At 43.7% G+C, this 23,760-nt stretch overlaps 4 protein-coding genes across 4 annotated transcripts in view; all 4 read left to right on the forward strand.

The window, feature by feature from the left end:
- PCDHGC5 (protocadherin gamma subfamily C, 5) overlaps nt 1–23,760 on the forward strand; it is a 173,642-nt gene that overhangs the window by 29,776 nt on the left and 120,106 nt on the right. The gene's annotated exons all lie outside the window — the stretch shown is intronic.
- On the forward strand, nt 1,603–4,300 carry PCDHGB3 (protocadherin gamma subfamily B, 3). The gene has a single exon (XM_054555993.2). It carries the CDS (start codon nt 1,793–1,795, stop codon nt 4,235–4,237), a length of 2,445 nt encoding a protein of 814 aa, XP_054411968.2. The 5' UTR covers nt 1,603–1,792; the 3' UTR covers nt 4,238–4,300.
- Nucleotides 12,162–16,467, forward strand: LOC100455994 (protocadherin gamma-A7). Its single transcript, XM_002816005.5, has one exon. The coding sequence runs from the start codon at nt 13,993–13,995 to the stop codon at nt 16,444–16,446; it is 2,454 nt and encodes an 817-aa protein (XP_002816051.4). The 5' UTR covers nt 12,162–13,992; the 3' UTR covers nt 16,447–16,467.
- PCDHGB4 (protocadherin gamma subfamily B, 4) lies at nt 18,872–23,757 on the forward strand. Its single transcript, XM_054555995.2, has 2 exons — nt 18,872–21,369; nt 23,628–23,757. Exons 1-2 carry the CDS (start codon nt 18,973–18,975, stop codon nt 23,649–23,651), a joined length of 2,421 nt encoding a protein of 806 aa, XP_054411970.1. The 5' UTR covers nt 18,872–18,972; the 3' UTR covers nt 23,652–23,757.

Below are 23,760 nucleotides of genomic sequence, written 5' to 3' on the forward strand. Positions count from 1 at the left end.
AGTAAAGGTTACAGATTTGGGTACATTTCCTCTGAGTTAAATTTTTTGTGCAATGGAAAAATATCTTTAAACCCTCTATAAACTACTAACAGACTTTATAAAATGCTTGATCCATACATTCTGAATGTATGTACTATATATACCATATACTTTTAAATATCTGAATCTTTAGTTTTATATGTGTTCTGAAGAATAATTTTTCATACTAATTGAAGTATTCATACAATGAGCACTTGGCATTGTGTTGGAAGGCACTTGCTTTTGGAGCAAAGTCTTGAGTCAGTTATATTTTTGATGTTTGTATAAAGGTGACAATGAGTGGCTGTCTAGAATTCTGGATACCGTGAGTAGTTTAAGATGCTGTAATGCTTTTCCACTATAAGGTGAATTCAGTGTGGAACTCATTGCTTGTTGCTGCACACTTGCCTAGTTTTAGAGTAACAATACATTATGTAGGCTAAAGATAATTTCTTTAGGAAGATTTTCTGGTTTGGAAATGGAATTAAAACTGTAAGACACCTGTCAGAAACATGGAAAATGGCATGTTATTGACCAGGGAAAAGTGTAAATAACAAAAGTTGGGATGATCAGATGGTTAACTGAGGGCCAAGGAAAAGTGGACAGGAAGATTACTTATATAATTAAATAATATAATTATAAGGACTTACAATTCACTCCCCAATCCTAATAACGCATCATTGTTAGGCTACTTGAGAAGAAACAGTACAGTTCAGGACAATTGTGATGTAGTATGAAAAAACATCCTTTGTAAAAGTTTCTCATTTGGGCCAGGGTGGTTCATGACTATAATCCCAGCACTTTGGGACGCTGAGGTGGGAGGATTGCTTAAAGTCAGGTGTTCAAGCCCAGCCTGGGCAACATAATGAGACCCCACCTCTATAGAAAAAAAAAGTTTTCAATCATGCTTATTTAATTAAAAGTAGACACTTGGAAACAAAGGAAAAGAGACCCTCTTGCTTCTTACTATACTTCTATTTTATAAGGTCAATCATTTCCTCATTACCCGTAACCTCTTTTGGGGGGAGATAATAAAGATAAAAGAGAAGAAAGTGAAACATAGAATAAAACTAAAAGCTATGAGATTATAACTTTTAGAAGTTAGAAGAAAAGGAAATAGAATGCAATAAGAATACACGTGAAGCTGATATTTCAAGCCTCTTTATACTACGTCTTCTGCCATCACCAAAAATAGCTTTCATTTGTATGATTTTCTATGTATTATTTTATTTGGCCTTCATTTCTACTAGAGTAAGCAAAGAAGATATTATTATGGCCATTTTATGAAAATGGAAACTAAAAACATGACGGGATTGAGCAAGATTATCTCTGCCCTTTGACAAGTAAAAGGTACTTCATTTGGATGGTTAAAGCTCAAATTAAAAGAAATAACAGACTAAAGACATAGTAAATATATTTAATGTTTTTTAAAAGTCCTTTTAAAATGGGAAGAAAGTATCACTATCAGTACACTGCCGATTTTTCTCCTAACTGGCTCTTTATTTGGAGCTGATTTAGTCACCACTACTGCAGTTCTGCAGCAGAGGCGCCGGGTGCCGCTCTTGGCTAATGCTGTGCAAAATATTGGCTCCTCCCGCCGCAGCCAACTCGGAAGAAAAGTGCACTCTCTATCCGGCTTCCTGCAGCGGAGACACCCATTAGAGAACCCAAGCACCAAGACAAAGCAAACAGTTTGTTCTGCTCAGAGAACTCTTGGGATTATTTAAAGATCTCTTGTCCTCGGATTTAGAAAGGCAAAGGCGCACAGAGCGGGATGGGAAATAGCCCCGGATGGAGGGGCCCAGCAGGGCGGAGGCGAATGCTATTTCTCTTCCTGCTCTCTTTGTTAGGCCAGGCGCTCTCCGAACCGATCCGCTACGCTATTCCCGAGGAGCTGGACAGGGGCTCGCTGGTAGGGAACCTCGTCAAGGACCTGGGGTTTGGCGTGGGGGATTTACCTACTCGGAACCTGCGGGTTATTGCAGAGAAGAAATTTTTTACCGTGAGCCCCGAAAATGGGAACTTACTTGTGAGCGACCGTATAGACCGAGAGGAGATTTGTGGCAAGAAGTCGTCGTGTATTCTGGAATTTGAAATGGTTGCCGAAAAGCCTTTAAACTTTTTTCATGTAACTGTGCTGATCCAGGATATTAACGACAACCCACCGACCTTTAGCCAAAATATCACTGAACTGGAAATCAGCGAACTGGCGCTCACTGGAGCCACATTTGCCCTGGAATCTGCGCAAGATCCTGATGTAGGTGTCAATTCGCTGCAGCAGTACTACCTCAGCCCTGATCCGCACTTCTCTTTGATTCAGAAGGAGAACCTGGATGGCAGTAGGTACCCAGAGCTAGTACTGAAAGCACCCCTGGACAGGGAAGAGCAGCCACATCACCACCTGGTCCTCACAGCTGTGGATGGGGGCCAGCCCTCCAGAAACTGTACCACCCAGATCAGGGTAATTGTCGCAGACGCAAATGATAACCCCCCAGTATTTACTCAGGACATGTACAGGGTCAATGTTGCAGAGAACCTGCCCGCTGGCTCCTCGGTATTAAAAGTGATGGCCATTGACATGGATGAGGGCATCAATGCCGAAATCATCTATGCCTTCATCAATATTGGTAAGGAAGTGAGACAACTGTTCAAGCTGGACAGTAAAACGGGGGAACTCACCACTATTGGAGAACTGGACTTTGAAGAGAGAGATAGCTACACAATTGGTGTGGAAGCAAAGGATGGTGGACATCACACTGCATATTGTAAAGTACAGATTGATATTTCAGATGAAAATGACAATGCCCCGGAGATAACCCTGGCTTCTGAATCCCAACATATACAAGAAGATGCTGAGCTGGGAACTGCTATTGCCCTGATCAAAACACATGATCTAGATTCTGGATTTAATGGAGAAATCCTATGCCAACTAAAAGGAAAGTTCCCCTTTAAAATCGTTCAAGATACCAAAAACACATACAGGTTGGTGACAGATGGAGCCCTGGACCGGGAGCAGATCCCAGAATACAATGTGACGATCACAGCTACCGACAAAGGCAATCCACCGCTCTCCTCCAGCAAGACCATCACTCTGCACATCCTTGACGTCAACGACAACGTTCCGGTTTTCCACCAGGCCTCCTACACGGTGCATGTAGCTGAGAACAATCCGCCTGGAGCCTCCATTGCGCATGTCAGCGCCTCGGATCCCGACTTGGGACCTAATGGCCTTGTCTCCTACTATATCGTGGCCAGTGACCTGGAGCCTCGGGAGCTGTCGTCCTATGTGTCCGTGAGCGCGCAGAGCGGGGTGGTGTTCGCGCAGCGAGCCTTCGACCACGAGCAGCTGCGCGCCTTCGAGCTCACTCTGCAGGCCCGCGACCAGGGCTCGCCTACGCTCAGCGCCAACGTGAGCCTGTGCGTGTTAGTGGACGACCGCAACGACAATTCACCGCGGGTGCTGTACCCAGCTCTGGGGCCCGACGGCTCCGCGCTCTTCGATATGGTGCCGCGCGCTGCAGAGCCTGGCTACCTGGTGACCAAGGTGGTGGCGGTGGACGCAGACTCGGGATACAACGCCTGGCTGTCCTACCACATTCTGCAGGGTAGCGAGCCCAGGCTGTTCAGCCTGGGGCTGCGCACGGGTGAGGTGCGCACGGCGCGTACTTTGGGCGACAGGGAGGCCGCCCGCCAGCGCCTGCTGGTCACTGTGCGTGATGGAGGACAGCCGCCTCTTTCAGCCACCGTCACGCTGCACCTAATCTTCGCAGATAGCTTGCAAGAGATACAACCTGACCTTAGCGACCGCCCCACTCCCTCTGACCCTCAGGAGGAGCTACAGTTTCACCTAGTAGTGGCGTTGGCCTTGATCTCAGTGCTTTTCCTCCTCGCGGTGATTCTGGCAATCTCCCTGCGCCTGCGACGCTCCTCCAGACCCGCCACTGAGGGCTACTTTCAGCCTGGTCTCTGCTCCAAGACTGTACCTGGAGTTCTCCCCACCTACAGCGAAAGGACTTTGCCTTATTCCTACAATCTGTGTGCTGCCTCACATTCCTCAAACACCGAGTTTAAATTTCTCAATATAAAGGCTGAAAATTCTGCACCACAAGATCTTCTATGTGATGAAGCGCCTTGGTTTGAAAGTAATGACAATCCAGAAATGCCTTCTAATTCAGGCAATTTGCAAAAGGTGAGTTTCTTCAAACCTTTCCTTCCATAAATATAATTGGGTTTCGATTCATTGATTTAGAGATAAAAAGAATACAGATTAAATATTCCCTGATTACATTATTTTATTGATTTTCTGGTGTAGAGTAGGGTGTCTAGGAAATTCTTTGTAGAATTTCCTATATAATATCTGCGTTGCAGTTGTTCTTTCATAGAAAGCCTCCTTTTGATAGTCTTGAAACTTTTGTTAATCCTAATACACTATAATCTGAAACATTTTAAATACAGTATTATCTCACACTGTCATTTTCAGGCATATCTATCCAGAATTAGACACAAATCTGCACAATTAAGTGGTTTACTTAGTTTTAATGCAGTCAATCCTAAAATATATGAAACATAATGTATATCTTAACACATTCTTAATGTAAGCTATATATAATATTTTTGCTTCCCTTTGCATGTTTTTAAAAGTATACACAGATGTTGCCTATGTCACGGCAGTTTTTAATTTCTATGCTAATCAAAAGAAATAATGGCATCTAAAATGGCAACTCTTGTAATGGGCACTGTAATGAATTGGTTCAAAACGTGTTTGTGTGGCATATGCCTGTAGTCCCAGCTACTTGGGAGGCTGAGGTGGGAGGATCCCTTGATCCCAGGAGGTTGCCGCTGCAATGAGCTATAATTGTGCCCCTGCACTCTAGCCTGGGAGACAGAGCGAGACTTTGTCTCAAAAAAATGTGTCTGTGGTTGTTGGTACCCTTACTGAAAATGGGACTAGAGTAAATGATGGTGAAATGTGATGATAATTCAAAATTTACAGAAGATTGTAATATTATTTCTGTTCCCCAAGGTCCTAAGAGATATTTACATAAAAAATGAATGGTAAACTTCCGAGAACATTTAAAATTATTCAAAATAATCTCTTGCACTCTTCTAAATGCTTCATTATCTTGGGGAGGGAAATATTGAGTGTCATCTCTGCAGATTTAGCAGAAATAGAATTCTCTGTGTGATAGTTTCACAAAACGATGCAGTATTAAGTTAGGACTCTAAGCGTCGCTGTTCACTAACCTGGGCAAGCAAATCAACGGAAACTCAAGTTACATCCTCCAACCACAAAGCAAATCAGACGGGAAAGCAGGAAAGCTGTGCAGAAATTCTGACCTGAAACGCTTCGCATCTGGTCTCTGCTTGTTGAAGGACCTTCACCGCTATTTCTGAGAAGAGCAAAAGTGATGCAGACCTGCTCTTCCTCTTCTTAATCCCAGAGAAGTCTCTAATAAGCCAGTAATGGCGCCTCTACAGAGGCATCCGCAGCGCAGCGAGCAGGTCCTGCTCCTCGCGCTCCTGGGGACACTGTGGGGGGCCGCGGCAGCGCAGATCCGCTACTCTATTCCCGAGGAGCTGGAGAAAGGCTCCTTCGTAGGCAACATCGTCAAGGACCTGGGACTGGAGCCCCGGGAGCTGGCGGAGCACGGAGTCCGCATCGTCTCCAGAGGTAGGATGCAGCTTTTCTCTCTGAACCCGCGAAACGGCAGCTTGGTCACCGCGGGTAGGATAGACCGCGAGGAGCTCTGTGCTCAGAGCCCGCGGTGTCTGGTGAGTTTTAACATCCTTGTCGAGGATAAACTGAATATTTATCCCGTGGACGTGGAAATAGTGGACATTAATGACAATACACCCCGATTCTTAAAGGAAGAATTGGAAGTGAAAATTCTCGAAAACGCAGCTCCATCCTCTCGTTTTCCACTAATGGAAGTCTATGACCCTGATGTGGGAATGAACTCCCTTCAGGGCTTTAAGCTCAGTGGTAATAGCCACTTCTCAGTGGACGTTCAAAGCGAAGCCCATGGGCCCAAGTACCCGGAGCTGGTGCTGGAGGGCACACTGGACCGGGAAGGAGAAGCCGTTTACCACCTGGTCCTTACTGCCATGGATGGCGGCGACCCTGTCCGCTCAAGCGTCGCCCAAATTCTGGTAACAGTTCTAGATGCGAATGACAATGCTCCAGTGTTTACTCAGCCTGTCTACCGTGTAAGTGTTCCTGAAAACCTGCCAGTAGGCACACCAGTGTTGGCAGTAAATGCCACGGACCAGGATGAAGGAGTCCATGGGGAAGTAACTTATTCCTTTGTGAAGATTACAGAAAAGATCTCACAAATTTTCTGTTTGAATGTTTTGACTGGAGAAATTTCAACTTCCGCAAATCTAGACTATGAGGACTCGAGTTTTTATGAGCTGAGTGTTGAAGCCCGGGATCGGCCAGGTCTTCGAGACAGAGCGAAAGTCTTAATAACTATCTTGGATGTCAATGATAATGTACCAGAAGTGGTTGTTACATCTGGAAGCAGAACAATTGCTGAAAGTGCACCTCCGGGAACAGTAATCGCTCTTTTTCAAGTGTTCGATCGAGACTCTGGCCTGAATGGCCTGGTAACCTGTTCCATCCCGAGAAGTCTCCCATTTGAATTGGAAAAATCAGTTGGCAATTATTATCGATTAGTGACAAAGGCAGCTCTAGACCGGGAAGAGGTATCCTTGTACAACATCACTGTGACAGCCACGGACAAAGGAACACCACCTCTGTCTACAGAAACAATCATCTCTATAAATGTGGCAGACACCAACGACAACCCGCCTACCTTCCCCCACTCATCCTACTCAGTCTATGTCCTTGAAAACAACCCCAGGGGTGCCTCCATCTTCTCTGTAAATGCACTGGACCCAGACGTGGACCAGAACGCCCAAGTCTCCTACTCACTGGCAGAAGACACCCTCCAGGGGGCGCCCCTGTCCTCCTACGTGTCCATCAACTCCGACACTGGGATTCTGTACGCCCTGCGCTCCTTCGACTATGAGCAGTTGAGAGACCTACAGCTGTGGGTGACAGCCAGCGACAGCGGGGATCCTCCACTCAGCAGCAACGTGTCGTTGAGCCTGTTTGTGCGGGACCAGAACGACAATGCGCCCGAGATCTTGTACCCCGCCCTCCCCACAGACGGTTCTACTGGCGTGGAGCTGGCGCCCCGCTCCGCAGAGCCCGGCTACCTGGTGACCAAGGTAGTGGCGGTGGACAGAGACTCGGGCCAGAACGCCTGGCTGTCCTACCGCCTGCTCAAGGCCAGCGAGCCAGGACTCTTTGCGGTGGGGCTGCACACTGGCGAGGTGCGCACGGCTCGGGCCCTGCTGGACAGAGACGCGCTCAAGCAGAGCCTCGTGGTGGCCGTCCAGGACCATGGCCAGCCCCCTCTCTCCACCACTGTCACGCTCACCGTAGCTGTGGCGGACAGCATCCCCGAAATCCTGGCCGACCTGGGCAGCCTTGAGCCCTCCAACGTTTCTCACAACTCTGACCTCACATTGTACCTGGTGGTGGCGGTGGCCGCGGTCTCCTGCGTCTTCCTGGCCTTCGTCATCGTGCTGCTGGCGCTCAGGCTGCAGCGCTGGCACAAGTCACGCCGGCTGCAGGCTTCGGGAGGTGGCTTGGCGAGCATGCCCGGCTCGCACTTTGTGGGCGTGGACGGGGTTCGGGCTTTCCTGCAGACCTATTCCCACGAGGTCTCACTCACTGCAGACTCGCGTAAGAGTCATCTGATTTTCCCCCAGCCCAACTATGCCGACAGGCTTATCAACCAGGAGAGCTATGAGAAAAGCGAGCCTCTTCTCATAACTCAGGATTTACTTGAAAAGAAAGGAGACCCCAGGCAACTTCAGGTGAGTTTCTTTCCGCCTAAGCGGAAGAGTAATCTGATCTTCCCGCAGCCCAACTATTCAGACAGGCTCATCAGCCAGATCGGCTGTTATAAAAGCGAACCACTTTTGGTACAGGAAGATTCGTGATTTTGTAAAGTAGAAGACTCCCTTGTTCAGGTAAGGGTATTGTTTTCATTGGTTGACAGGAAAATTAAAGATTATCTTTGATTAGTGCTTAGTTTTCTTAGTCCTTTGCAGAGAATCACATAATTCTAATGTTTTTCTTTTATATCAAAAGAATGTTCTGAAGTCTTAATTTTGTGGGGGAAAATAATGCATGTCCTACTTTTTCTTTACCTTTCTCTTCTTGGCAAACTATTTGTGTCTTGGATTGAGTACATCTCGTTTCTTAGGTTTTTTCCTACTATGTGACATTTGTAAGGTTCTTTCTTTTTCTAATGTGGGAAAAAAATAACCTTAATTTAGGTCAGTGTTAAAGATCAAGATCTTGCTTTTAGCTAGCATGGTGGCTCACGCCTGTAATCCCACCTCTTCAGGAGGCTGAGGCAGGAGGATCCCTTGAGACCAGGAGTTTGAGACCAGCCTGGGTGACATAGCACGACTCTGTCTCTACCAAAAAGAAAAAAAAATAGCCAGATGTGTGGTGTACACCTGTAGTCCCAGCTACTCAAGAAGCTCTGGTAGGAGGATTGCTTAAGTCCGGGGGTTTGAGGCTGCAGTGAGGTATAATTGTGTCACTGCACCCTAGTCTGGGAGACAGAATGAGACTCTTTCTCTCTCAAAAAAAAAAAAAAAAAATTTTTGTTTTTTCTTAGTGTTACTTAATAATTATAAATGACGGAGGTTCATACAAGAGATCTTTCACCTTTACTACTTAGGAATCAAAAATTATTTTTAAAAAGATAAGAATCATTGGTAACTGCAGCAGAGAACACCTGATCTTTGGTGTTAAAAGACCTGAATAACATTCCTGTAACTATCTGTCATTTACTTGGGCCAGTTACAATCGCTGTTATCTTCCAATTAAAATTAAGATTTAAAAGACTTCCCTTATCAGAGATGGGATCTCCCTCTGTTGCCCAGTCTGGAGTAAAAATCCACTTGTAACTGCTGCTCACACAGTGTGTATCCAGGGCAACTTGAATCTGTGTTCCTGGGTTGCGATCCTAAAGCTTGGCTCAAATAAGCTCTACTTATATTATTTTTTAAAACAAGACTTTCCTTATCTAACTGACTCAAATTCTAAGAAAATAATTTTATAACTTTTTTTCAAACTATAAAGCAGCATAGTGAACACGTATTTGTTGACATCACCATTATTATAATTATCGGGTTGTTAACAATAACTAAGCACCGATCCTGTGTGCCTACTACAATGTCTTTTGCATACTGTGTGCCTGATAGTATTTAAAAGTGAAAATAGCCAGGTGTGGTGGCTCACGCCTGTAATCCCAACACTTTGGGAGGCCAAGGCAGGCGTCTCACGAAGTCAGGAGTTTGAGACCAGCCTGACCAACATGGTGAAACCCAGTCTCTACTAAAAATAGAAAACTTAGCCAGGTGGGGTAGCATGGGGCCTGTAATCGCAGCTACTCAGGAGGCTGAGGCAGGAGAATCGCTTGAACCTGGGAGGCAGAGGTTGCAGTGAGCCAAGATCATGCCACTGCACTCCAGTCTGGGGGACAGAGTGAGACTCTGCCTCAAAAAATAATAATAATAATTAATAAATAAAGAGTGAACATGAATTTTTAAACATGCTCGGTTTTATGTCTGCTTATAGGACATATCTCTAAAAATAGATGACTGACTGGTGAATAGGAGAACATATGTTAAGAGGTTCAAATAAAAATTTAAATATTTTAGCATTTTAACCCAGACAATAAGGCTTTCATCATATAGGAACTCTTTATTGAAATATTTCAAGAAAAAAGGGATTATCATTTAGAAGACTGATTAGTCTTATTTATTATGACTGAAATGTGCAAACAGAATCATTGTTTCATGAACAGAAAACAGCAGAGTTTTTCACTGTCAATGATGTTTGAATAGAAAACGGATCACTAAGGAGATAGGAGATTCTGTTATCGACAGTCTTCAAAAGTAAGTTGATGGCCCTGGAATTAATGGAGTACAGGGGATTCTATAATTTGATGACTTGTTGAACTACATTATAGTCAAGATTTTTTTTCCAGTCATGAGTTGGAAGATTCTACAATCTGGTGGTATTATAGAATGGATTGGCCACTTGTGCATCTGAATTTGTTATGAATGTGTAAGAAAAAAGTAATTGAGAAGATACCTTGAAAATAAATGAGAACCTCCTTTGTAACCTGACTTTGTCAATCTTCATAATGATAACATTGAGTTGATGTGTTTTTAAATAAGGTGCTAAGAGTAATATGTGTTTTTCTGAACCAATATTGTGGTATTTACATTTGAGAAATTGTTATAGATTTATTTATTTCAAGTTTCCAAGGGTATATACCTAAACAAGAGATCTAATCATACACATCTTCAAAGCTCATTTTCTTGTATCTTTGTGATATAATTTGATAAAATAACAATTTTAAACAACTTGAATCTTGGATATTAGTCTCATGAGTTAGATGGGCTGTTATACATATGATTATTTCATAAACTCTGAAAGTGTGAATGTTATTTTACTATACCACCAATTTGGGATGTTAAACTACATCTTGAGCATTTGTTGTTATAGGGAAAGCTCACTAACTACTTTTCATGGAGATCAGGCTGGTTTATTTTATTCTCTTATTACCTGTGACCATTTCATTTAAACAAATAAAATATTTCACTGATGAAAAAACTACCAACTTCTACTCTCACAAAAGTAATTCATTCTTGTGGACTGACCAACTGTTAAACATCCTGGCAATCATGAAATTTGCTAAGTTATGGCTAAATGAATTTCTTTAATCCACCTGCAATACAGATCATTAATAATAAGATAGGCTATCTGAGGTTTTGAGAGTTCAGTATAGAATTTTGAAGCATCAGGAAAAAAAACTACCAAATGATTGTCTTATTCTTATTTTATGGTCTGTGAAAAACTTTTTTTTTTTTTTTGACAGAGTCTTGCTCTGTCTCCCAGGCTGGAATGCAGTGGTGTGATCTCCGCTCACTGCAACTTCCTCCTCCTGGGTTCAAGCGATTCTCCTGCCTCAGCCTCCCAAGTAGCTGGGATTACAGGTGCATGCCACCATGCCTAGCTAATTTTCATACTTTTAGTAGAGATGGGGTTTTACCATGATGGCCAGGCTGGTCTCAAACTCCTGACCTTAAGTGATCCACCGCCTCAGCCTCCCAAAGTGCTGGGATTACAGGCATGAGCCACTGAGACCTGCCTGAAAGGCATTCATTTCTGATCAGGCTTCTGTTGAGGTGGCAATTGTCAAAGGGGAAGGAGTAAAATCTCAGAGGAGAAACATTGGAAAATACCTATATCTTTGCTTGAGAATGAAAATCTAAATGGAACTTCAAAGAACTGTTTTGTTGTTTGTTTTTTAGAGAAAAAAAAAAAAAAAAAAAAGGTCCCAAAAAGAAAAGAGAGAAGATAATCAATTCGATGCCCAGGAAGCCAAATAGACTTTACATAGAATTCTTTTTAATGCAACCAAACAAATGGTCAGGATTCTTCCCAATATCTTAGTCAACAATAATATACACTCTTTAAACTATGAAATGATTTCAATTTGATACAATGAGCTTATGTTAGATTTTATTAAACATATCTTGGTGGTCTAGTAAAGATCTTTAATATTTAATTTTATGATGTTCGGTAACTTAGAAAATGTAAATGCTAGAGATAATGAAGCCATTTACTCCGTGGGGTATGTATGCTTTGTGTTCAGAGTAGTCTATAATTTAATTTAACTAGATCTTATTTCTTTTTCTCCAAAGAAGGTACCAAGACACAATAAGTTAATTGAGACTTTTTTAAAACAGTAGAATAAGAAACAAATGTGAGATGAAACTATGAATTTTGAGGCATCAGGTAGAAATGGATCAAGACATTGAGAGCTATAACCTCCAAACATGAAAGTTTGTTTGAAAATGTCTACAAGTACTTATGTTGTTTAATAATCATACACTTTGCTTGCCTCAGCAAGAAGTTCAAAAGTACTATTAAACAAATAGAATTTAACTCCAGTTTACAGAATTCATCTATAATACCTCTATTAGTTCTTTTAAACAAAATTTATCTACTTTGTGAATGCAAAGATAACTATGGATTATTTTGATAGATCAAAACAGAATCTCCTTCAAAGTGTTCCCTGTATTCTGGAGCAATGCCACCAGAAAGCAGAAATAGGTTACTTAGGAGTCTCCCACAAAACTAAGTTAAGCTTTCTTAGTGTTAGTTCTGGATTCTCCTCCTGGTTCCACCAACTACTCTCCAGGACCTAGAAGAATTTACAAACCAAGGCCGTTTCTTTTCAGGTCTTTATTCCAGGGCAGGTCATTCTCTTTTATTCTGCAACTATGTGAAAGGAGCTTTCTTTTCTTTCTGCTAGCAGAGGGTAGGCTTGAATCCATCAATAATTTAGTTTTACTCTAGCAACATCAGTGGAGAGATGAGTACCTCTAAGGATCCTGTCAGGACAGTCCTGCATTTTGCTCAAATGCTGCCTAGAGATCCCTGTTTTCTCAATTACACTAGAATAGAGTAGGATGAAGATTTGAATTCATACTAGGATGAATACTTGAATTGAATTGCATAATGAAAAGAATCAGCCAATCCATTATCCAGTTTCTTATGAATTCACAGCCCAGTAGGATCTCTGCAGGTTTCTGCCTTCTGTAGAAAATGGGTTGCTTCTATAGCTGATTGTTGCAGCCAAGACAAACAGTGATTTCTTTCTTTTTTTTCTCACAAGACTGGGAGTGAGAATATTTGGATTCCGACATTGTTCTACTACTATATAATCAACAATCAGGAACCAGGCAAGGCAATTCCCTCTTTCTTTCTTTCTTCTTTTTTTCTTTTTCTTTTTTTTTTTTTTTTTTTTTTTTTTTTGGCAGAGTTTTGCTCTTGTTGCCCAGGCTGGAGTGCAATGGTGTGATCTCGGCTCACCACAACCTCCGCCTCCCGGAAAATCAAGCGATTTTCCTGCCTCAGCCTCCTGAGTAGCTGGGATTACAGGCGCGCGCCACCACGCCCGGATAATTTTGTAATTTTAGTAGAGACGGGGTTTCTCCATGTTGGTCAGGCTGGTCTCAAACTCCTGACCTCAGGTGATCCGCCCGCTTCAGCCTCACAAAGTGTGGTATTACAGGTGTGAGCAACTGCACCTGGCCCCCCCTCTCATTTTTTAAACGGTTAAAATGAAGGTGTTAGACCGTCTCTAAGGTTCTATACAATAAAAAATTTATTAAAATAGGTCTGTATATTTTACAACAATTTTGACTTTCTGAATCTTGCATCATGGTGTCTAGAACATATGTGTTCAATTAATACTGAATTAATTAAAATTTATATACACTGATGTAAATATTTTCTACGTAAAATCTTTCATACATATTTAAATAAAATTTACCTTTTTGCCTTCAATGACTGATTTTCCCATGTGCAATAACGTGTGAGTCAGTGCCCAAAAGAGTCACTTGAAAGTTGCAAGGCAAAGCAGTTTTTTAAAAATTATCTAAGATTATCAAACACCCGTCCATGAACACTGTTGCATTAATTCAGTGTCTTAAAAAGGATTTTTAATTATCAGGGATATCTAGAGCAAAGAAATCTAACAGGGAAATTTTGAAAGATGAAACAATTTTCTATGAAATCAGTGTATTGTGTGCATCAATCTGGTGCAGTAACTTAGTAAGGACTCAGAGCGCCGCTGTTCACCAACCGGGAAAAATGGTGCGAGAGATCCCACAGAAACCACCGAGTTTTACAGCACAGAGAAACGACAGATTGCGATAAGCCCTCTTCCAGGCTACACTAAACTCAAGCCTCTATCCTGCTGGATTCTGCGCTCCCCTTCCTAAGACAGAGGGGTCCACCCGGATACACCCGCATTCTGCAGCACTTCCCCAGACCGGCGCCTAAGCAAGAGAAGCAGGACGACTATGGCGGCTCAGCCGAGGGGCGGGGACTACAGAGGATTCGTCCTGCTCTCCATCCTCCTGGGGACCCTGTGGGAAGCCTGGGCAGGACGTATTCTCTACTCCGTGTCGGAGGAGACGGACAAAGGGTCCTTTGTGGGAGACATCGCCAAGGACCTGGGGCTGGAGCCCCGGGAGCTGGCGGAGCGCGGAGTCCGCATCGTCTCCAGAGGTAGGACGCAGCTTTTCGCCCTGAACCAGCGCAGCGGCAGCTTGGTCACTGCGGGCAGGATAGACCGGGAAGAGATCTGCGCTCAGAGCGCGCGGTGTCTGGTAAACTTTAACATCCTGATGGAAGATAAAATGAATCTTTACCCTATAGACGTGGAAATAATAGATATTAATGACAACGTTCCAAGATTCTTGACGGAAGAAATAAATGTAAAAATAATGGAGAATACAGCTCCTGGGGTTCGGTTTCCGTTAAGCGAGGCTGGGGATCCAGATGTGGGCACGAACTCCCTCCAGAGTTACCAGCTCAGCCCCAATCGCCACTTCTCCCTGGCTGTGCAAAGTGGAGACGATGGAACTAAGTACCCGGAACTGGTGCTAGAGCGGGTGCTGGACCGGGAGGAAGAGCGGGTTCACCACCTTGTCCTCACAGCCTCTGATGGCGGCGACCCGCCCCAATCCAGCACCGCCCGCATCCAGGTGACAGTGGTGGATGTGAATGACCACACGCCTGTCTTCTCTCTGCCTCAGTACCAAGTAACTGTCCCCGAGAATGTGCCAGTGGGCACAAGACTGCTCACGATACATGCTATCGACCTGGACGAGGGAGTCAATGGGGAAGTGACATATTCTTTTCGGAAAATAACTCCTAAACTTCTACAGATGTTTCATCTGAACTCGCTTACAGGAGAATTATCAACTTTAGAAGGATTAGATTATGAAGAAACTGCCTTCTATGAAATGGAGGTTCAGGCTCAAGATGGTCCTGGTAGTCTGACAAAGGCAAAAGTACTGATCACAGTTTTAGATATAAATGATAATGCTCCAGAAGTGACTATGACGTCTTTAAGTAGCTCAATCCCTGAAGACACACCTCTTGGGACAGTCATTGCTCTTTTCTACCTACAAGACAGAGATTCTGGAAAGAATGGTGAGGTGACCTGCACCATTCCAGAAAACCTACCTTTTAAATTAGAAAAATCAATAGATAATTATTATAGATTGGTCACAACCAAAAACTTGGACCGGGAAACACTCTCTTTGTATAACATCACACTGAAAGCCACAGATGGTGGAACTCCTCCCTTGTCCAGGGAAACTCACATCCTCATGCAGGTGGCAGACACCAACGATAACCCACCCACCTTCCCCCACTCATCCTACTCAGTCTACATCCCTGAGAACAACCCCAGAGGGGCCTCCATTTTCTTAGTGACTGCACAGGACCACGACAGTGAGGAGAATGCCCAGGTCACTTATTCCTTGGCTGAAGACACCATCCAGGGGGCTCCAGTGTCCTCCTATGTCTCCATAAACTCTGACACTGGAGTCCTGTACGCACTGCAATCCTTTGACTATGAGCAGTTGAGAGAACTACAACTAAGAGTGACTGCACGTGACAGCGGGGACCCGCCTCTCAGCAGCAACATGTCACTGAGCCTGTTCGTGCTGGACCAGAATGACAACGCGCCCGAGATCCTGTACCCGGCCCTCCCCACAGACGGTTCTACTGGCGTGGAGCTGGCACCCCGCTCCGCAGAGCCCGGCTACCTGGTGACCAAGGTGGTGGCAGTGGACAAAGATTCAGGCCAGAACGCCTGGCTGTCATATCTCCTGCTTAAGGCCAGCGAGCCAGGACTCTTTGCGGTTGGGCTGCACACGGGCGAGGTGCGCACGGCTCGGGCCCTGCTGGACAGAGACGCCCTCAAGCAGAGCCTCGTGGTGGCCGTCCAGGACCACGGTCAGCCTCCTCTGTCAGCCACCGTCACACTCACCGTGGCTGTAGCCGACAGCATCCCCGAGGTCTTGGCCGACCTGGGCAGCCTTGAGCCCTCCGACGGTCCTTACAACTATGACCTCACGTTGTACCTGGTGGTGGCGGTGGCCGCAGTCTCCTGCGTCTTCCTAGCCTTCGTCCTTGTACTGCTGGCGCTCAGGCTGCGGCGCTGGCACAAGTCACGCCTGCTACAGGCTTCAGAAGGTGGCTTGGCGAGCGTGCCCACCTCGCACTTTGTGGCCGTGGACGGGGTGCGGGCTTTCCTGCAGACCTGTTCCCATGAGGTCTCCCTCACTGCGGACTCTCGGAAGAGTCACCTGATCTTCCCCCAGCCCAACTATGTAGACACGCTCATCAGCCAGGAGAGCTGTGAGAAAAATGATTCTTTGCTAACATCCGTAGATTTTCAGGAATGTAAAGACAAAGTGCCAAGTATTCAGGTGAGCCCAGCCCTTCCTTTGTTTCCATGAGGAATTTATTTGCATGATATTTCTCTATTATTTTGCAAAACAAATGTTTTGAAAATAGGGATTTAAAAAACTTTATAGAGGTAAAAATGAGTTTACCAGTCTCCTTCAGTGGTGACACTTTAATATAGAACACATAGGATATAATATTTCTTTAGTGAAAGCCTGTGGACAAGATTATGAATATGTGGACTATCATATCTTATAATTTCCACCTACTTTCCAATCTATGTTCCAACCTACTTTCTTAACTCATACATTTTATAAATTGGAATGAATCGAGTCTTTCATATTGCACAAGGTTAGCAGGAATAAAACACACCTCAGCTGCCTTCTCAGGATTCTCTTTAGCATTCAAATATGTAAGAGGTTCTGAAAGATTTCTTCCATGTGAAGATTTTTTCTGTGCCTGATTCTGCCTCCATGTACCTCAGCTTGGTCGTCCTAAAAAATCTTGATTGCTTCTTGATGTATTTACAGTATAATCATCTATTAATGGGGTGGTAGTAGAAGGTTAGATTTATGCCTAAAGAATGAAATGTGTGTGTATCACACTTCACTAAGATCTATATCAAAGACAGATATCAAGTCTAATGCCACACTAAAGGCCATTGGACAAAACCAATAAAATATGTCAAATAAAATGTCATTTTAAGTATTGTAATTGGCATTTGTGACATAGGCAATTACATATTTTAACAGAGAATTCCAGTGTGCTTTTTTAGTGGTACAGCCAGATGAAGTTTGTCTGTGGGCTATCAAAGTGAGAGATTGGGGATGCTGGCTTTGTTTCAACTGTCTCGTGTACTCAAACCTTAGACCATCTTATGCACACAGATCCTAGACCAGTAGTTGATTTTATTTATTAGGCCTACTGAAAAATTCAGTTGGAAATAACCCAATCTGGGATTAACTACTTCCATATTCTTTTGTATAACATTTTAGTAAAGCTCAATATATCAAGTGATTGTCATCCAGAAGGGGTGGATGACAAGGTAATCTTGATTCCAGAGACCTTTGAGTATTAATTAAAAAGACACTTTTAGCCAGGTATGGTGTTGCAAGCTATAGCCCACCTGCATGGGAGGCTGAAGCAAGAGGACAGCTTGAACCCAAGAATTGGAGGCCCACTTAGATAATATAACAAGACTCTGTCTCTTCAGAAAAAGACTTCTTTTTAGACTAGTGTTGTATTTGGTAGTATTTTGCACGATAGACTGTACAATAGTGTGGGGGATACATTTTTTTTTTTGAGATGGAGTCTCGCTCTGTCACCCACGCTGGATACATTTTACAAGTTCTGCAGTGTTCACATTTCAGATGTACAATCACTTGGGGTAGAAGACAACGTTGCTGACACCAACAATGTTACTGAGGGAAGGTCCTACGGCAGAAATACGGTTATAAGGTATTTTGTAAAAGAAAATCTCCTGACCAAAATTTATTAGATGCATAAAATTGTTTTTAAGCAATGGAGAGACATAATCACTAAACTCAGTGAGCTATTGCAATCAAACTTTCCAGGGATTGTTTCCTTCAATCAGAGGTCACCAAGGAAAGTAAAATAAGTGCAGAGGTAGGAAACAGTGCTGCAGTGCAGCAGATCTCAGTGACTTTGTGTTTTGAGGCTGTGTATTATCCTCCTGATAACTTTGAAGATGAATGTTGTATTTCATAACCAGGAAAATAATTGTATAATGAGGAGAGGAGTAGGCTATTGCCTGTGATCATCAAAATGAGAATCACATAATATTCCTGTAATGAAATCACTGAAACTATTGGGAAAGGGGATGTATTTGAAGATAAGTATAAATTGCACCTTCTAAAAGGCAATTTTGGCATTACTGATACTCTCCGCAAAAAGTTGAAATAAATCAACTTGGAGGTACTTAGAAAAGTGGAGAAAATGTTAGGAACAATGAAAGAAAGATAAAGTGTATCCAGTATATTTCTAATGAGTAAGTATGGAAAATTACTGTACTCTGAGACGGTTTAGGCCAAGTCTGTGTTACGGCTATCTTTATATAGATAGTGCATGTTTGAAGATTGGGGAAAGCTTATGTCAATAGATGTTTATGTACTTAATCTACATGATTTGCCTAAAAATCTTCAAAGTTGGGTTGAAGGCATTCCTAAGAGTACATTTTTAGACGTCATTAAATATACAGACCTATCCACGTAGTTTTTGTTCTTTCAGTTAGGCACACAGTTATAATTATTGCACTGGTTAACTTGAAGCAGCAGAGGCTGTAGTTTCCTAGTACTGACTCTGGGCGCCGCTGTTGGCCAAAGTGGGGAGCCTGGCGCTCCAGATCTCCTCGCGCAGCCGCAGCGCGCTTTCCAGGGCAGCCCCAGCTCAGACTCCCCAGCGCCAGCCTTCACACCGCTTCCTCCTCAGAAAAAGAAGAGTTTTTTCTTGAACTGGAACTGGAACTAAAGTCCGTTCGGAGATCCAAAAATCTGCAATACGGAGGTCATTTGTAACCCGGAGACTCCAGGCTGGTGAGCAAGCTGAGGAGAGCAAGAGGGATGGGGAGCGGCGCCGGGGAGCTGGGCCGGGCTGAGAGGCTGCCAGTGCTCTTTCTCTTCCTGCTGCGTTTGTTCTGCCCGGCGCTCTGTGAGCAGATCCGCTACAGGATTCCCGAGGAAATGCCCAAGGGCTCCGTAGTGGGGAACCTCGCCACGGACCTGGGGTTCAGCGTCCAGGAGTTACCGACTCGAAAACTGCGCGTCAGTTCGGAGAAGCCTTACTTCACCGTGAGCGCAGAGAGCGGGGAGTTGCTTGTGAGCAGCAGGCTAGACAGGGAGGAGATATGCGGGAAGAAGCCAGCTTGTGCTCTGGAATTTGAGGCTGTTGCTGAAAATCCACTGAACTTTTATCACGTGAATGTGGAGATCGAGGACATTAATGACCACACGCCAAAATTCACGCAAAATTCCTTTGAGCTGCAAATAAGTGAGTCTGCACAGCCTGGCACACGATTTATATTAGGATCTGCCCATGATGCGGATATTGGTAGCAACACACTGCAGAATTACCAACTCAGCCCCAGTGATCATTTCTCACTGATAAATAAAGAGAAATCAGATGGCAGTAAATACCCTGAGATGGTATTGAAGACACCTTTGGACAGAGAAAAGGAGAAATCCTACCACTTGACTTTGACTGCCTTGGACTTTGGAGCTCCACCCCTAACCAGCACTGCACAGATACACGTTCTAGTGACTGATGCCAATGATAATGCTCCAGTGTTCAGTCAAGACGTATACAGGGTGAGCCTTTCAGAAAACGTGCACCCGGGGACCACGGTGCTACAGGTGACTGCCACGGACCAGGATGAGGGTGTTAATGCCGAGATTACTTTCTCTTTCAGTGAAGCTAGCCAGATCACCCAATTTGACCTGAACTCTAACACCGGGGAGATTACTGTTTTAAGTGCATTAGATTTTGAAGAAGTCAAAGAATATTCCATAGTTTTGGAAGCAAGGGACGGTGGAGGAATGATTGCGCAATGCACAGTGGAGGTAGAAGTCATAGATGAAAATGACAATGTCCCAGAAGTGATATTCCAGTCTCTACCCAACCTAATCATGGAGGACGCCGAGCTGGGAACACATATTGCTTTGCTCAAAGTCCGTGACAAGGATTCCAGACACAATGGAGAAGTTACTTGTAAATTGGAAGGTGATGTTCCATTTAAAATATTAACTTCCTCAAGAAACACATATACATTAGTGACAGATGCTGTTCTAGACCGCGAGCAGAATCCAGAGTACAATATCACCATTACGGCAACAGATCGGGGCAAGCCTCCCCTCTCCTCCAGTTCCAGCATCACCCTGCACATTGGTGATGTAAACGACAACGCTCCGGTTTTCTCACAGTCTTCCTATATAGTCTACGTGACGGAGAACAACCCGCCTGGAGCCTCTATTTCACAAGTCAGCGCTTCTGATCCTGACTTGGGGCCCAACGGCCAAGTCTCTTACTGCATCATGGCCAGTGACCTGGAGCAGCGGGAGCTGTCATCCTACGTGTCCATAAGCACGGAGAGCGGGGTGGTGTTCGCGCAGCGCGCCTTCGACCACGAGCAGCTGCGCGCCTTCGAGCTCACACTGCAGGCCCGCGACCAGGGCTCGCCAGCGCTCAGCGCGAACGTGAGCCTGCGGGTGTTAGTGGGCGACCTCAATGACAATGCGCCACGGGTGCTGTACCCCGCGCTGGGTCCCGACAGCTCTGCGCTCTTCGATATGGTGCCGCGCGCTGCAGAGCCCGGCTACCTGGTGACCAAGGTAGTGGCGGTGGACGCAGACTCAGGACACAACGCCTGGCTGTCCTACCACGTGCTGCAGGCTAGCGAGCCCGGGCTCTTCAGCCTGGGGCTGCGCACGGGCGAAGTGCGCACAGCGCGTGCCTTAGGCGACAGGGACGCGGCCCGCCAGCGCCTTCTGGTCGCCGTACGTGACGGTGGACAGCCACCACTCTCGGCCACTGCCACGTTGCACCTGGTCTTCGCCGACAGCTTGCAGGAGGTGCTGCCGGATATCACTGACCGCCCCGACCCCTCTGACCCCCAGGCTGAGCTGCAGTTTTACCTGGTGGTGGCCTTGGCCTTGATCTCAGTGCTCTTCCTCGTGGCCATGATTCTGGCCATTGCCTTGCGCCTGCGACGCTCTTCCAGCCCCGCCACCTGGAGCTGCTTCCAGCCTGGTCACTGTGTTAAATCCGAATCCGTGGTTCCCCCCAACTACAGCGAGGGGACTTTGCCTTATTCCTACAATCTATGTGTTGCGCATACAGGAAAGGGGGACTTTAATTTCCTAAAATGTAGTGAGCAGTTGAGTTCAGGACAAGACATACTTTGCGGTGATTCATCTGGGGCCTTATTTCCACTTTGTAATTCCAGCGAATTGACTTCCCATCAGGTGAGTTTCCTTTAAGTATAATTTAATTTTCATTGCCTACCCATTTCTCCATATTCACAAGAAAATATACATATTTGCAGGAAAATATATAATTTTTAGATCTCATGAATCATTTTAGGAAAGTTGTAGTCAGTTAAAAAGCTGTCGTATCATTCTTCAAAGGAGGAGTGAAGTAGGAGCAATTGTGTGGCCCAACATTTGTTTGTTTGTTAGTCAAGCTTAGATTTATAAAGCAATGAGGGTGCGGTTTTAACCACAAAGTGAAAGTGTTAGACAGTTGGCTCTCTCCTAAAAAGTGAATGAGATTTTTCCTATACATTTTCCTTCTTGTTGACTAATATATGATGAATACTTTTTTTCAGATTGGACATACCATAAATATAAAAATAAAGCCAAAGAATTTAAGCTAAAATTCAACACTCTTCTTAACTAATTTAACTGGTATGGTCTCCATAGTAGTCTACTGTTTTGTTTCATGTGTTAACTTCCCTTTTGTTTCAAAAGCTCTTAGAATAAGGAGTCAACTGGATTTTTATGTCCATGGACCCCTTGTGATTATATGCAGTGTACGCTGTGTGTGCGTGTGTGTGTGTGTGTGTGTGTGATCCTTTTACTTAGAAAAAGGTCTGCTATGCTCATTAGAGGATCAAAAGCAGGTTCTCCTTACTTGCAACATAGGAGTTTCAGGATTAATCTGTATCCAAGCTCATTCTATACCCTTCATCAAAGAGAAAAGACAATGTTTTGTGTCTGTTGTCCCTCTCACACACAGCCCTAATATATAATGTGTAACTGCCTTATCTGCAGCCCTAAACTAATATAAAAAAGAGGTCTTCTAATCATTCTGCTACCTCTAGGAAAGAAATATAGTCTTGAAAACTGCCAGTCTGGTGTGCATACAAAATATATACAAAATACCAAGGAACATTATATGAGCCTTTTGCTAGGTATCTCTAAGCAACTGCTTCAGTTAATGGCCACTTTACAAATTGCTGAAGGAAGGAAACCTCTTTTGATTCTTTTTTTTTTTTTTTGAGACAGAGTCTCTGTCTATTACTCAGGCTCTAGTGCAGTGGCACAATGATAGCTCACTCCAGCCTCAAACTCCTGGGCTCAAGCATTCCTTCTGCATCAGCCTCCTGACTAGCTGGAACTCAGGCTCGTGCCACCAGACCTGGCTAATTTTTCTGTTTTCAGTAGAGACAATATTTTCCTTCACTAATTTAACTGGTATGGTTTCCATTGTCTACCCAGTTTTCCATATGCATAAGAAAATATATTCACAGGAAAATATAAAGTTTTCAGATTTCATGAGTGGTTTTAAGAAAGTTTTAGTCAGTGAAAAAACTATCATACCATTCTTCAAAGGAAGGGTGAAATAAGTTGATCTGCTACATTGGCCAGGCTGGTCTTGAAGGGAAACAGACTTTTTTGTAGTCATACTTATCATTTGGCTTCTTAGTAAGTATTATATAGTCATTACTCTTTGCAGTTTTTTAGATCAAAGTGTTAATGTAGGTAAAGTTAACTTTAGAATATATGTAAAAGTCAAGTCTGCTTAAATTTAATTATCTCTTTGGCGAGAGGGATGGGATGGAGCTTTGCTTTTTATCATATATTCATCTGTACCTTTCAAGTATTCAAATAGAAAAATATAAACAATGTAAATAAAACAGCAAAACAATATAATATCTCATAAAACTGCAATGGTAAAAGCATTTATCCTATTGAAATTCCACAATTTTTATTTGAAAATATTATCAACATGTAATTCAAGAGGCATTTAGAAGAATAATTTAAAAGCAACAACTCTATAGAAAGCTTGTAAAACGATTAAGTAGTTTAAACCAAATAAAACAATTTCTGAGTCAGTCATCTCCAGTAGGTCTATTTTAGTCTCAAGATAAATTCATTTCTGGTGACAACTGAAGTTCTTAGTTATTTGTTAGTATATATTGGAGACATTTACAATAAAGCTTAGAGCACAATGGGAAATGAAAGTATCATTTTTTTTTTAAGAACAAATGTATTACAGAAATGTGAGTAATTTAATCCGATGCTACAATCTGATCATTCTGATCTAAACTGATCATTTAATAACACTAAATAAAACCTTCATCTCACATTCTTTGGCTGTTTCTTTTAAAATATGGGTTTAGGGATAAATCAAATAAATTCCAAACAAAGTAATAAGCAAATGATTTTTTTTCCTCAGTAATCTAGTAGAGTATTACATTTAGAAGTAATCTGTATCTCAGTGCAGTAACTATTTAGGACTCTAAGCGCCGCTATTCACCTACTGGAAGACAAATGCAACCGAAAACACTCAGATCTCACACCTCACAAAGACCCGCAGATGCCACAAACTAACTGCTGGACTGCAGCGAAACC

This window comes from Pongo abelii, chromosome 4 (assembly GCF_028885655.2).
Source record: "Pongo abelii isolate AG06213 chromosome 4, NHGRI_mPonAbe1-v2.0_pri, whole genome shotgun sequence".
In the NCBI taxonomy this organism is placed as follows: domain Eukaryota; kingdom Metazoa; phylum Chordata; class Mammalia; order Primates; family Hominidae; genus Pongo; species Pongo abelii.

Coding starts and splice junctions, on each gene's coding strand:
- PCDHGB4 (XM_054555995.2), top strand. CDS start 18,973: ATGGGGAGCGGCGCCGGGGAGCTGGGCCGGGCTGAGAGGCTGCCAGTG. Junction 21,370..23,627: donor GCGAATTGACTTCCCATCAG/GTGAGTTTCCTT, acceptor TCTGTATCTCAG/TGCAGTAACTATTTAGGACT.
- PCDHGB3 (XM_054555993.2), top strand. CDS start 1,793: ATGGGAAATAGCCCCGGATGGAGGGGCCCAGCAGGGCGGAGGCGAATG.
- LOC100455994 (XM_002816005.5), top strand. CDS start 13,993: ATGGCGGCTCAGCCGAGGGGCGGGGACTACAGAGGATTCGTCCTGCTC.